Source organism: Raphanus sativus, chromosome 2 (assembly GCF_000801105.2).
Source record: "Raphanus sativus cultivar WK10039 chromosome 2, ASM80110v3, whole genome shotgun sequence".
In the NCBI taxonomy this organism is placed as follows: Eukaryota; Viridiplantae; Streptophyta; class Magnoliopsida; order Brassicales; family Brassicaceae; genus Raphanus; species Raphanus sativus.
The window spans coordinates 15,731,444-15,744,442 of record NC_079512.1 but is presented as its reverse complement, the minus strand read 5'-3'; the positions used below and the strand labels follow the sequence as shown (position 1 = coordinate 15,744,442).

At 31.6% G+C, this 12,999-nt stretch overlaps 1 protein-coding gene and 1 long non-coding RNA gene across 2 annotated transcripts; one reads left to right on the top strand and one right to left on the bottom strand.

The window, feature by feature from the left end:
• Positions 1-5,374: 5,374 nt before the first annotated feature.
• Positions 5,375-6,423, bottom strand: LOC130500923 (uncharacterized). Its single transcript, XR_008939419.1, has 2 exons — positions 6,245-6,423; positions 5,375-5,997 (listed from the first exon to the last, which is right to left on the bottom strand). It is a non-coding gene; the product is annotated as an uncharacterized LOC130500923 (long non-coding RNA).
• Positions 6,424-8,143: 1,720 nt separating this feature from the next.
• Positions 8,144-8,875, top strand: LOC108839936 (uncharacterized). The gene is given in 2 exon segments (XM_018612723.2): positions 8,144-8,627; positions 8,630-8,875. Coding segments are annotated over 2 exon segments (189 nt in total). The 5' UTR covers positions 8,144-8,542; the 3' UTR covers positions 8,734-8,875.
• Positions 8,876-12,999: the final 4,124 nt, after the last annotated feature.

Here is a 12,999-nt window from a genome sequence, read left to right as displayed (position 1 = left end):
TTATTACTAGGTGTTAATATATTTTCCCTATAACTGTGTTAATATAACTATAAAAATATGGCAGAAAGCTAAATGCATTTGAGGTTTTGCTTTTTCAGGAATTTTTTTCAGGGACAAAGGCACATTCCCTACCCTCTTGTCTCAAGGCACTGCCTTTCCCGAGATTCATTATTTTGATTCCTCTGTCTTTACTTTTTTTACTGACCTCTGACTGTCATCACTTCACAAAATTTAGTAAAACATAAATTTGTTCAAAAGTATTAATATAGATAGCATACAAGACATGGACTGCCAAGATTATTCTTGTTTAACTAAACCCAATAAAGCTCATGTATTAGCACTACTTTAGTAATCTATTTAATCTTCAGATGCGGTCACAAACAGCCTTTTCCTTTCGTCAGTAAATTCATCGGACTAGAAAGACAATTTATTACCAACAGAAATTGATGAAAAGAATAAAAAATACATTGTCAGAGTAGGGAAGTGTGGAACGATCAGTAGAGTGGTTTAGTTTTATAAATCACCGAATGTAACATTTCAAATCTTCTCTGCATGCCATTTTAATGTTGCAATAGCTTAGAGTATCCGTAGTGTGGCCAAAACAACCCTGATAAAGTATCGAACTAAAGTAAATGCATGTTTTCATTTTTTTTTTCGCGGGGTCAAACTATAAAATAAAATAAAGTTGTTAGCAAAAAAAAAAACTATAAGATAAAGTAAATTTATGTTTACATTGTTTGATTTTAGTGGGGTCCTATAAAATTTTGTGAACTAATATTTTTCTTTCTAAAGAACAACTTATATTCTTAGAATTTAGGTGACCTCGGCTAACCCCCCTCCAACGGTCCAACCTCTATAGCTCCGCCCCTGATTGTATCTATTGTAAATCTTCCTTAAGTTTTTTTTTGTGGGCACGATTCTTCCGTAAGTTAAATATTGATGATATAACTAACCTAATAAAATTTATAAAACTAGTTTTGCATTCTACAAATAATTACTATATATTTTCTCCATACGAGAATAATATTGTTGAAACTAGCAGTGAGATATTTTTTGTAAGTGATCAACCAATCGCAACACGCGCAAAATTATAAAACTCGATTTAAATAATGGTTATGGTATTTTCTTTTTTTTGAAAAGGTTATGGTATTTTCTTATTACCAGCCTTTTTGTCAAAAAGTATTACCAGCCATTATTTTGATCTGGAAGCAATTTAACTCAAACAGTAATTTAGCCAGTGAAGAGTGTAGGTCCAATCTATTTAACCACAACTTAGAAATCTCATAACATGTAAATTAAAGTTTGATGGAAAGATATGTAGCCATGTTTTAAATAGATTTAAACATCCATGCTTACCCGGATACAAGGCCTCTTGACATTAGTCTTTGGAAATCTTTGGATCTAAAAATCCTTGAGGTTCTTCACTGTTATAAAAGAAAAAAACTTTAACATATAATGTTATGGGATATAAATCAGTTTAGAGTATGAAATAACATTGAGATTGAACTGAAAAGGGTAAATTAACGGATTTGACATGATATTTTACATATGTAAAGAATATCCATGTCCTTTTAGAAAAAGCATGATGAATCAAAAAGTTTGATCCATCCTTAACTTTTGTTATTTACTTTAAAACTAAAGTATCTTATATATTAATTGAAAAACACTAATATATGTGAGCTATACAAAATACTATCACTAGAATGAATTTTATAATTTTTAGAAAATAGGTGTCGATCACCTATTCATACTTATCACAAATTAACCATAAAATTAGTTAGTAATCTACAGAAACTATTATTCTTTCATTCTTTAATAAAAATACCCAATTTGATTAAAAATGTGTAGAATATTAAAGATTATGAATAGTAAATATTTGATAACAATTTGTGTCTTCTCTGCCATTTTTGTTCACTTTAATAGTATTTAAATAAATTAAAAATCATATTAAAGATATATAATTATAGATTTTATATATGCTTCTGAAAATTTTAAAACAGCTATAAATTACCAAATTGTTAAATTTCTCACATTAAAATAATTTTGATCAAGAGTTTAAAACCTTTGTTTAAAGATACAAATGTTCATAAGAACATATGAATAGGAAATTTCATTTAATATATATTCAGATTGAAAATAAAAATTTATCTTAGTATTAGTTAAATTCAAATATATACCACATAAAATGTATAATTATTTTAATTTCGACATTTTAGAAATATCTAGCATACTTAAATTAATAAAAACAATGTATTTTATAATTTAATTTGATTAAACCATTAAATATTTTACATATCTTTTGCTATTATTTTAAAAAACAATAATTTTATAATAAATATAAAAATCCAAAAGATAAACATTTTAAAATAAAATTTTGTTTCAAAATATGAATGCTTTGAGTTCGTTAAAACATTATTAGTTAGATAAATAGAAAAATATATCTGTTTTTCAATTTATTATATTTAAACATATTTAAGAGTATAAGAACATGCAATTTCTAAAAATAAAATAAAAATATTTCATAAAATATTATTCCGTGCTAGAACGAATTATTACCTAGGTGAACTTAAAATAACACACATAGTTGGGGGACTGAACTTATATGAACGAGAATCAGTTAAGTTTTTTTAAAAAAAGGAACACCAGTTTGGAAGAAAAAACCATGTCTTGAGTTGTGTGGAGATTTTTGTAAGAATATAACTTTTTAATTACCAAAGTAGGTATATATAATACCTTTTGCCAGAATATATAGGATGATGAGGACTTAAGTGTTAGTACAAAATTTAGTGAAGTTCGTTTGGTTGCCGCAGGTCTGGCGTCTGCGTATGCGGCAATGATTTCTGCATAAGTTTGTTCGTTTTATCGACGCCGATACCAGCGTCTGCGTCAGCGTCCGAACGCTGGTACTTGCGTCAGACGCCGAAAAAATTTCGCGGTCGCGACTAATATTTCGCGTCTACTTAAACTATTTACTATTTAACTCTTAATATAATTCACTAATTACAAAAAAAAAACTAATATATTTAACGCAGACGCAGCTTCTCTTCTCCATTGACGCAGTTGTCTTCTCTTCTCCATCTCTCTCTCTCGATCGATTTCGAACCCAGTTCTCTCTCTCTCTCGATTTCGAACCCAGTTCTCTCTCTCTCTCTCTCTCTCTCTCTCTCTCTCTCTCTCTCTCTCTCTCTCTCTCTCTCTCTCTCTCTCTCTCTCTCTCTCTCTCCTCTCTCTCTCTCTCTCTCTCTCTCTCTCTCTCTCTCTCTCTCTCTCTCTCTCTCTCTCTCTCTCTCTCTCTCTCTCTCTTCTCTCTCCTCTCTCTCTCTCTCTCTCTCTCTCTCTCTCTCTCTCTCTCTCTCTCTCTCTCTTCTCTCTCTCTCTCTCTCTCTCTCTCTCTCTCTCTCTCTCTCTCTCTCTCTCTCTCTCTCTCTCTCTCTCTGTCTCTCTCTCTCTCTCTCTCTCTCTCTCTCTCTCTCTCACAGAGCGATCTCCATCCATCTCTCTCGTCTCGGCCTCTCTCCATCTCTCTCGTATCATCTTCTCCATTGATGCAGCTCTTCTCACTCTCGAGTCTCTCCATCATGAGCTGATGGGTTTCTGTGTTCTGGTTATTGACTCTACCCGGTTTCACTGAATTAGGATACAATTGTAGTGTTTGTATCTTTTTTTTATCTTTGTTGTTCTTGTGATTTTTAGTAACTTTTTACTTGTTTCTCTTCCCCTCCGATTTGGGTTTCAAGCATCGTTGAGGTAATTGTCTCTTCTCTCGGTTTTTGTGTTTCATATGAGTTTCTGAGAATGGGTTTTGGATCCAAGATAAGAGAATTTGTTCTGATGGGAATGGTTTACTGATGCTTTAGTTCATAACTAAGACAAGAAGAAGCTGATAGTGATGGTCTCTGTTCTAAAGCATTTAGGATATAGAATGTGTTAGATGGGTTTGTGTCTGATGGGGATGGTTTATTGATCTTCAGCTTTGTGTATCAGTTTGTATATGTGTGTTTTTGTGGTCTCAGACTCTCAGTTCCTTTGATCATTTAGGATATGAAATAGATTAGATGGGGTTGAAACTATGGTTGATTCTGCTCTTGTACAGTTGTTTTAAAAGATTATGATTTAGCTGTTTGCAAATTGATAGTCTACGAACTTTGTTCTTGTGGAACTGTTTGCAAATTGCTGCTCTCTGTCCATGGACTTGGTTCTTGTGTGTGTTTTGAGAATGCTAGTCCTTGCCAATCGTTAAAGCATTGTCACTGTGTCTTTTTTGCAGGTTTTAAACTTGTGGACCAAAGAGATTCTGATCAACCATTATATTCCTATAAAGTAAATAAAAATGGCCGCAGCGTCTAGCAAACGAACAGCATTAAATCTATTTCATGCGTCTGCATCAGTGTCAACGTCATACATCTTCAAAACTAACAATAAGTTGCGTCTGCGGCTGAGACTGCGTCTGTGGCTGCGACTGTGTCTACGTCTACGAAACGAACAATAACCAAATAAATAGACGTAGCCGCAGACGCCGGAACCTGCGGCAACCAACGAACAGTCCTATTAAAGTTTAGAAGATCGTCACATAAACAAAGTATATACGGTTCTTCTTTTAAAAAATTTGGATCCAAATGGCGCAAGAAAATTATAATGAATATAGTATAAAGTTAAAGTATGATATGATACAATTACGGTTTTAACTAAAACACCATGTACGATAATGGTTGATTAATAATAATATATATTTACAGTATTGAATAATTATTTAATTAATAAAATACTATTTGTTTTTGAATATATATAATAGCTAAATAGTATAAATAATATATTTGTATGGTAAATATGCTTTAAATTAAAATTTCTTAAATATAGATTTTTTTGAAAATGAAACAATAAAATTATTTATAAACATTAAATAGCAAAACTGTTAAGCATAACACCATAAAAATACTATTGTTTACTTTGATTTATCATAATATATTTTAAATATTGTATCTTATTTATATTTGGATTCGTATTTTGTATCTAAAGTATAATAACCATTCAAATATTTATAAATATTTTGTTTAAAATTTTATTTTATGGTTTAGTTCATCGGTTCCAATTAAAAAAAACTAATAAAGTAATGGTATATATGCTAACATTAGTATTTAAAGCTAGCTAGTTACATCAGTAATCATATTTCAAATAAAGAAATTAGTTATATATTAACATTTATGACCATATAACTTGCACCTGTATAAAATGAACAATAAGAATCATATGATCAAATGATATGTATATAAGAATCAAATGATGTTTAATTAATAAAGGATTATAAAGAACCTGGATTTTGAAAAACCCAAATATCTATTGTCAGAGATACTTGTTGTTTGTTACACAAGAACCATTTCTTAAGTGCATCTTTATTTTCCACATATGTCGTAACAATGTATTTAGTCGAGGTTTTTCTTGAATTAGGAGTGAACACGGTTGTCTACAAACAGAAAACATAAAACTAGCTATAACAAATGATAAAGGCAAAAATATACATAGAAGAGAAGTAGAGAATTTACTTGTCGCAGAAATGTTTCCATACTACACTTTCAACAAATGATATAAGAAATTACCCTAACACAAGCATCTGATTTGTGGTTCTTCTAAACTGACCTTCAGTCAATTTTACCTTCTTAAGTTTCTCATCATCTTCAATAACGGGCTGCTTATCTTTTTTTTCCAGCTGACCAAGCAAGATGGTTCCTCAGATTTGAGGTCCCGGGGATTGTGAGACATGGAAATTTTTTATGGCACTAGTTGCATGGACATATTTCTCGATCTTCTTTAGTTATTGTGTAATGATCCCAAACTTCTGATCTTGTAGGGACAATACGGTTCACTTTGCTCGGTTGAGAGGTTGGTTGCTCTACTAGTTGGCGGAGTTTTTTTCCTCTTGCCGCCACTATTCGGTGTTTGAATGTCTCATTCATCATATTTGTAATGGGTTTCTTGTTCAAGAGATGATGTTGAGTCCATCTGCAAAAGGAAGAAACCAAACACACAAAATCAGTTCCAGTTCTAAAATCTGTTATAACAATTCATAAAGATCCTAGATTCAAACAAAGTCAGTTCCAGAAACAAAAGTGTATGTTAAACACTAATTCAACTCTACTCATAGTCCACTTAGTACACATGCAAACGGTAAGATATGTCTAGTCAAAAACTGGTTTGACTCGACTCGGAACAAAGAAGAACAAGAGTCTAAGAAAGGGAGAGACAATACATGTGATTGGATTCTCGAATGACCAGGTGAAGCAGGAGACGGAGAGCCTAGGTAATTTATAGTGGCCAGCTTGAGTTTCTTAGTGATAACAATCAACAATAGAGGAAACTTTTTTGTAACTAGGGTGGGTTCATTTCTTTTTCGCCACCCCGTAAACAAATCCAAGAACTGAAGAGATTATTAATATATGCGTAAATGAATGTATGTATATACATGGTGCAGGTTATAAATGCTCGGTTTAATCGGTTATCTTATTTGGACATCGGTTATAAACCGACCAGGCCCATCGTCGAAATCTTTGGATCTTAAAACCCATTCGGTTTTTTAATGGATCCGTTACCGATCCGAAACCAAAAGTTTGGTTCGGTTTAGGGTGTGAACTTCGGGTTCAGTATAAAGCACCCAAGCATATAAATAACTATTTATTTATTTTAAAATAACATAGTAGTTTTGTAACAATATATGAGAATAAAAATAGTAAATATTTATTATAAGCAAAATATCATCAAATATATATTAATCTAGTAAATAAAATTATATGTTTTCATAAAACTGGTAAAGTTAAAAATTATGACATTTGAAGAGACTATTTATCGAATTATTTTGGGTTTTATGCATGGATGTATGTACAGGATCCTAAAAAAATAAACTAAAGATTCAGAAAAATATATGCAAAAATAAATTCTTTTTAGTACAGTTCCAAGAATAAATCTTATTTTAAGAGTAGAAAATCTTCAAAATTATTGTATAATTTTCATTTTAGTCTTATTTTTAATATAAATTAATTAAACTCATTAAACTTATATAGATAAATACATAAAAATTAAAATATTAAACAAAATATTTATAAATACAATTTATCATAACACATAAATACGTAAATAATAATTTAAAACACACATTAATTCATAAATATATAAATACAAATTATTCAGTATTGTTATTTACATAGTTTTTCATTTATGATCAACCAACACATATCGAAGTAAAAATAAGTCTCTTGATTTTTTATCTGAAGATTACGAAGATTACGAGTTAATAACTTTTGTTATTGAATATTTCATTTACGCTTATTTCAATGGTTGCTTGTTTCTTGTGGTACCGGTCTTGTATTTCTAATCGGTGTGATGATACCATGTTCATTTTAATTTAGTATCTTATGCATTATAATGCACAATCATTATATTGTGCAAGATTTTTTTTTCAATAACGTGGTAATTCCGCTATGATAAAAAAGTAGATTGTAGAATTTTAAGAGTTTGTTCAACATCTTTCTGATATGTTTTTTTTGTTGCTGAAATAATGTGATGATATAGTTATGTGTGTGATATTTATTGTATGATTTATATATATATATGTAATTTTAATCTTTAGTTTGTAAAATATTGTTTGATGTTATGTAATTATTGTGCGAAATAATAATTATATATTAAATAAAATTATTTTATATTAGTTTTATTTTTATTTTAACATATATAAATATTTCACATATTAATAATATACATAAGATATATTTGAATTTAGGTGAAATATAGTTATAAAATTAAAGTGATAAGAAAATTAATATTAGTATATATATAAGTTACAAAATTATAATGATTAAACTAGAAAGTAATTAGTATTTTGAGGTTTTGAATAATGAAAATTAAATTTGAAGTTTCATAATCTAAAATCTTAAAATTTGAAGATTTGAAAGTTTTTTAGATAGCAAAAAGCTTCAAAATTTAAAGGTTTGATGGTTTTTTAGAGATGCTTTTTGGCAATTAAATTAAGTTTTACCCCTTAATGCTGTCACGAAGGCATTTCTGTCTCTCCATCTCTATCTATTGGTATATCAAAAGAGAGAAAGATACAAGGACATAATAAAATAGGGTTAGAATATTTCTTGAAAGTCCAAAAAAAGGAAAAAAAAGGGAAGCTAGAAAACATTTTGTTCAAAGTAGTAATGATAAGTTTCCTCCCCTACCTCTGACTTCCATTCATCCCTCATCATCATTACAACCTCACTTCTTTCTTTCTCTCTGTACCTCCACTTTTAATCCCAACATCATGATGATAGTGATGATGACTAATCTTCATCATCATCATCTTCTTCGTCTTCTTCTACTTCTTTTTTCTCTTCAACTCCAAAGTCTCAGTACCCAAGAGGAAGACATAATCACAGAACTCCAAGATCAAGAATCCCAAGAAAAAGAAAAAGTTGTTGATTATCATCGTCATCAAGATTTCAAGATTAGGGTTTACCTAATCTCTCTCTACTTTTTCATTTAGATCGATTCTTGACCATCATCATCTCATATGTTTGTATCATCATTCACGTGTGCGTACGAGATCCGAAAGGGGAATCAAGCGTCTCGGTCCGATCCTTCGCTTCTTCAAAGCGATCTCACTCAAAAATCCATAAAATCAAGTGTGTCTTTGTTACCTATTTCTTCTCCTTATGTGTGTTTTCTTTTGAATTCCTTTTGTTTTTTTTCTGTTTATGTTAAGACTACCTTTGTTCTTCTATTTGCTCTCTTCTAGATTTCTCTCTTTTCCGATTGGTGTTTTCGTTTGGCTTATTTAAATTTTATAAATCTATGTGTATCACTATGTCCTTCAAATTCTACTCATGAAATTAAATTCCATACACATGATGGTTGTTAGCATATTGTGAACACTTACCAATAATTCCATGTAAACAATCTGTTTGGATCAATGAAATATAGCACAAGGTTAAAAGTTCTTTTAATGGAAGGTAATAATTTATAATAGGCCATATTATACAAACAACGATTTGAAAGCTGTGATTTATTGTGTGTATATATATACATATATATATGCGCGTGTGTGTGATTCATCGTGTAAATATGTTGAGTTTGTTTGTCAACGAATGATGTGATAATTTATCATGAACTTTAGAACATGAACTATGTTTCTTATTGTCTACATATGAATGATATATAGATCTATATGACTATATGGTAGATCATTCTTTTTTTTTTTTAAACTAAATGGTAGATCATTCTTTGTATATACAAATGATTGTGTGGCTTTGTACGTACTGGCAAAGAAAGTTATGATGGTGGTCTGACGAAGAAATGTGGACGTACATATATGCATTTACATATAGTTTTCTCGATTCATATTTTTGGAGACTATCTAAAATGTATAAGCAATTGCAAGAATATTCTCGAGTCCGTATTTATTTATTGGTCCAATCTAATTTTTTTATCCGCTTTTGTCTTAGCAACAAAGCGAATGTACAGTTTCTATTTTTTATTTTTTTGATCCTACGTACTCCAACATATATATCCACACAAATATATTGTGATGCTCTGAGCAGAAATACATAGCAAGCATGAAAAAAAAGTTTAGATGGTTAATATATATAATTAGCATGACCATTGAAATCAATTCATTACGTAGGCACTTTGGCTCAGGTCTAAGAGAATTAAATTTCGAAAGAAAAGGTAAAGTATTGTGAGCATTGGTGGATCAAAACGGCTGGTTATTGATAATTATGTGTAATATGTTCACCACAAAGAGTAAAATTATATGTGTGTATATATATATATACAACGTTAGTTAAAAGATAATTTCTAAGGTTTTGTGCCAAAAATTAAAAAAAATTCTATCAGATATAATTTCAGAAATCCAATCAATTTTGTTGCTGAAAAACATATTTATGATAATATTATGATTGCATAAGAGAATATAAATAACGCGTATGACACGATGAAATGGTTGTTCATTAAAGCAGTTATGCGTAAGATTGGATTTTCAGAAATCTGGATTACCTGGATAATGAGATGTAAAATACAAGGTGCTTATGAATGGTCAACCCATGGGTTATATTGTTCCAGAGAGAGGTCTACGTCAAGAAAATCTTTTGTCGCATTTCATCTTTATTCTATGCACGAAAACGCTCGTTAACATTCTTAATCATACATAGAAAGAAGGAAAGATAACGGAGATGCGTGTTATACGCGCATGTTCCTCGGTATCCCACCTTCTTTTGCTGGATAGTCCTTTTTTCTGTAAGGTAAAGCTCTGTGAATACGAAGAAGTAAAGTAGTCAGGAAATATGGACAAACATCAGAAAAATGCATCAACTTTGACAAATCTTCTTTACTCTTTGGTAAGAGGATCGATGTAAATCTTAGACAACATATCAAAGATACCCTTGGAATCCAGAATGAAAGAGGGATGAGAATTTATCTAGGGATTCCAGAGGATATTATTGGATCCAAATGCAAAACTTCGCTATTTTGAAGGACAAGCTAATGCATAGGGTAAATAGATGGACGGGTAGGTGACTTTCGAAAGGAGGAAAGAAAGTGATGATCAAATCCATCTTGCTACCTCTCCAACATATGTTATGTCCACCTTTTTGCTCCCGTTGGAGATATGTGAAAACCTTACAAGTGCCATTGTCCAGTTTTAGTGGAGTTCAAACCCACAAAAGAGAGGAATCTATTGGGCAAAGTGGAAAAAGGTCTGTCTACCACGAGAGAAGGACGGAATTGGTTTCCGTATGATCCCTGAGTTTAACTTGGTTTTATTAGTAAAACAATTATGAAGACTAGTTCAACATCCTGATTCGTTGGTTACTAAGTTTTGAGGGGAAGATACTACTGAATGAATTCGCTTTTACAGACAATCAATGTGAGCAGTCTTTCGTATGTATGGACCAATATTTCATAAGCCAGGAAGCTATTGCTATTGGAAATCAGACAAAAGATACATTAAGGATATGATATCAAGGTATGAAAGGATCCCTGGATCCCTACGATACCAGCTAGGCCGGCTACCACCTTAGCCTCAGCTTTACATCCGAATATGAGATTCAGTGACTTTATTAACCAAGAATCAAAGGAATGGGATATTGAGTTATTGGAGAATTATGTATCCCCTGAAGATATACCTCTCATTTAGAATTTGGCCATAATCTCAGCTCATCGCCACGACACATTTTGTTGGAGTTATACTAGGAATGGCCACTACACAGTTAAATCAAGATATTGGGTGGCACCCAATCCATTGAAGGACGATTAAGAGATTGAGGTACTAGAACCCATCATAACAAAAGTTTCAAGCCTATGTTTGGAAGATAAAAGTTCCATAGAAAATATGCCATCTTATATGGTAATTGATAACAGGTCATGTAACAGTCACAAAGAACGTGATAAGGCGTAACATGAGATGTGGTAACTATTTTCCAAGATGTCGAGAACCAGAAGAATATGTTACTCATGTCCACCAGCCCTACAAGTTTGGGTCTTATCAGCGACGCCAACGAGTCTCAGTATCTTTCATGTTTCGAGCATTTATACTAATATGGATTATCTCTTCTGGCGAAAGAACAATATTGTAGAGCCAGATTCAGATATGGATCTTTATCTGTGGATAATTTGGTACATTTGGAAGGCTAGGAATGATAAAAAATTTAGGGGAATAGACAAAGATTCTTTGGAGCCAGTCTGTTATGCAGAAAGTGAATGCCAGGCCTAGTTCAGTGCAAACGAGATGGTGCTACCAACGCCACAAAACCATACTATTGAGGTACCTCGATGAAGAATTGTCTTTCGTTTTACTTCAAAATAAAAATAAAAAACGATAGAAGAAAGAAAAAAGGCTATTCTTTTTACATATGAGTCAGATTCCTTGGATACTTCGAAAAGTATATGTTTACTTGTATTTACATCTTGTTGATTCTACTAGAAATTCTATAATTAAGAATAACTCATTATAAGATAAGTGGATTTTTTAAAGTAGTTCATCAATAGTGACCAAATATCTCTCTCTTTTTTTGACTCTACACTAGTGATTTCACTACTATTAGTGAAATAATGGAAAAGTTTCTTCGTATTCATAGAAATAGGGGACAAAATTCACATGGATATAGTAAGTCTCGCATGGACTGGTTCAATGGTAGTTTTTTACATTTTCCCTATCTCTCGTAGTGTGGGGAAGATGTGGACTCTAGAAATACTCATAATTTCGATAATAATTAAACTTTATCAACCTGTATCAATTGTTTTAGTTTTCTAGACCTGCCGACAATTTTTTTTTAAGATTTCTTTTTTTTTTAGAAATTGGATTTATGTTTTGTTTTATTGACTCATTTTATTTTTTTATATCAGAGTTTATACCGTTACCCATTCATGGGATAACCCCCTTTCGAAATATCAAGACGTTTCCATCGAATTCGGATTATCCGTATTAAATGGATCAAACAAACAAATGAAATTGAGAAAGTATGTACATACATTTCATGATAGACGGGTCATGGACCTCTACAGCACAATTTAGCGGGTATGGTTGGGTTTGGAATGACAGTTTGGGAAAGATTCAGCTTATGGGTACACGAAACTACATTAGGCGAGAGTCTGCCCTGCATTCGGAAATGGAAGCACTGAAATGGGCAATGGAGAATATGTTGCAGCTCTCGACATGTCAGAACTTTGGAACGTACTGCAAGGATTTGATCGCCATGTTTAAGGAACCTCATGCATGACCAAGTTTCAAAAGAATCAGAGATGATTGAGACTCTGAAGATATGCTTCCCGGACTTCAAGATTACTTGTATTCCATGAGCGCAAAATCGGACTTCAGACTCTTTAGCTAGGACGGCACGGTCTTTCCATAGGGAACTCTATTTTATTGGTTGTTCTATTTCGGTCTAGTTACCCAAACCACCTCTAACTTGAGTAAAGAAAAGCTTTTCAATGTCAAAAAAAAAAATTATATAATAACATTATCCTAAAAATAAT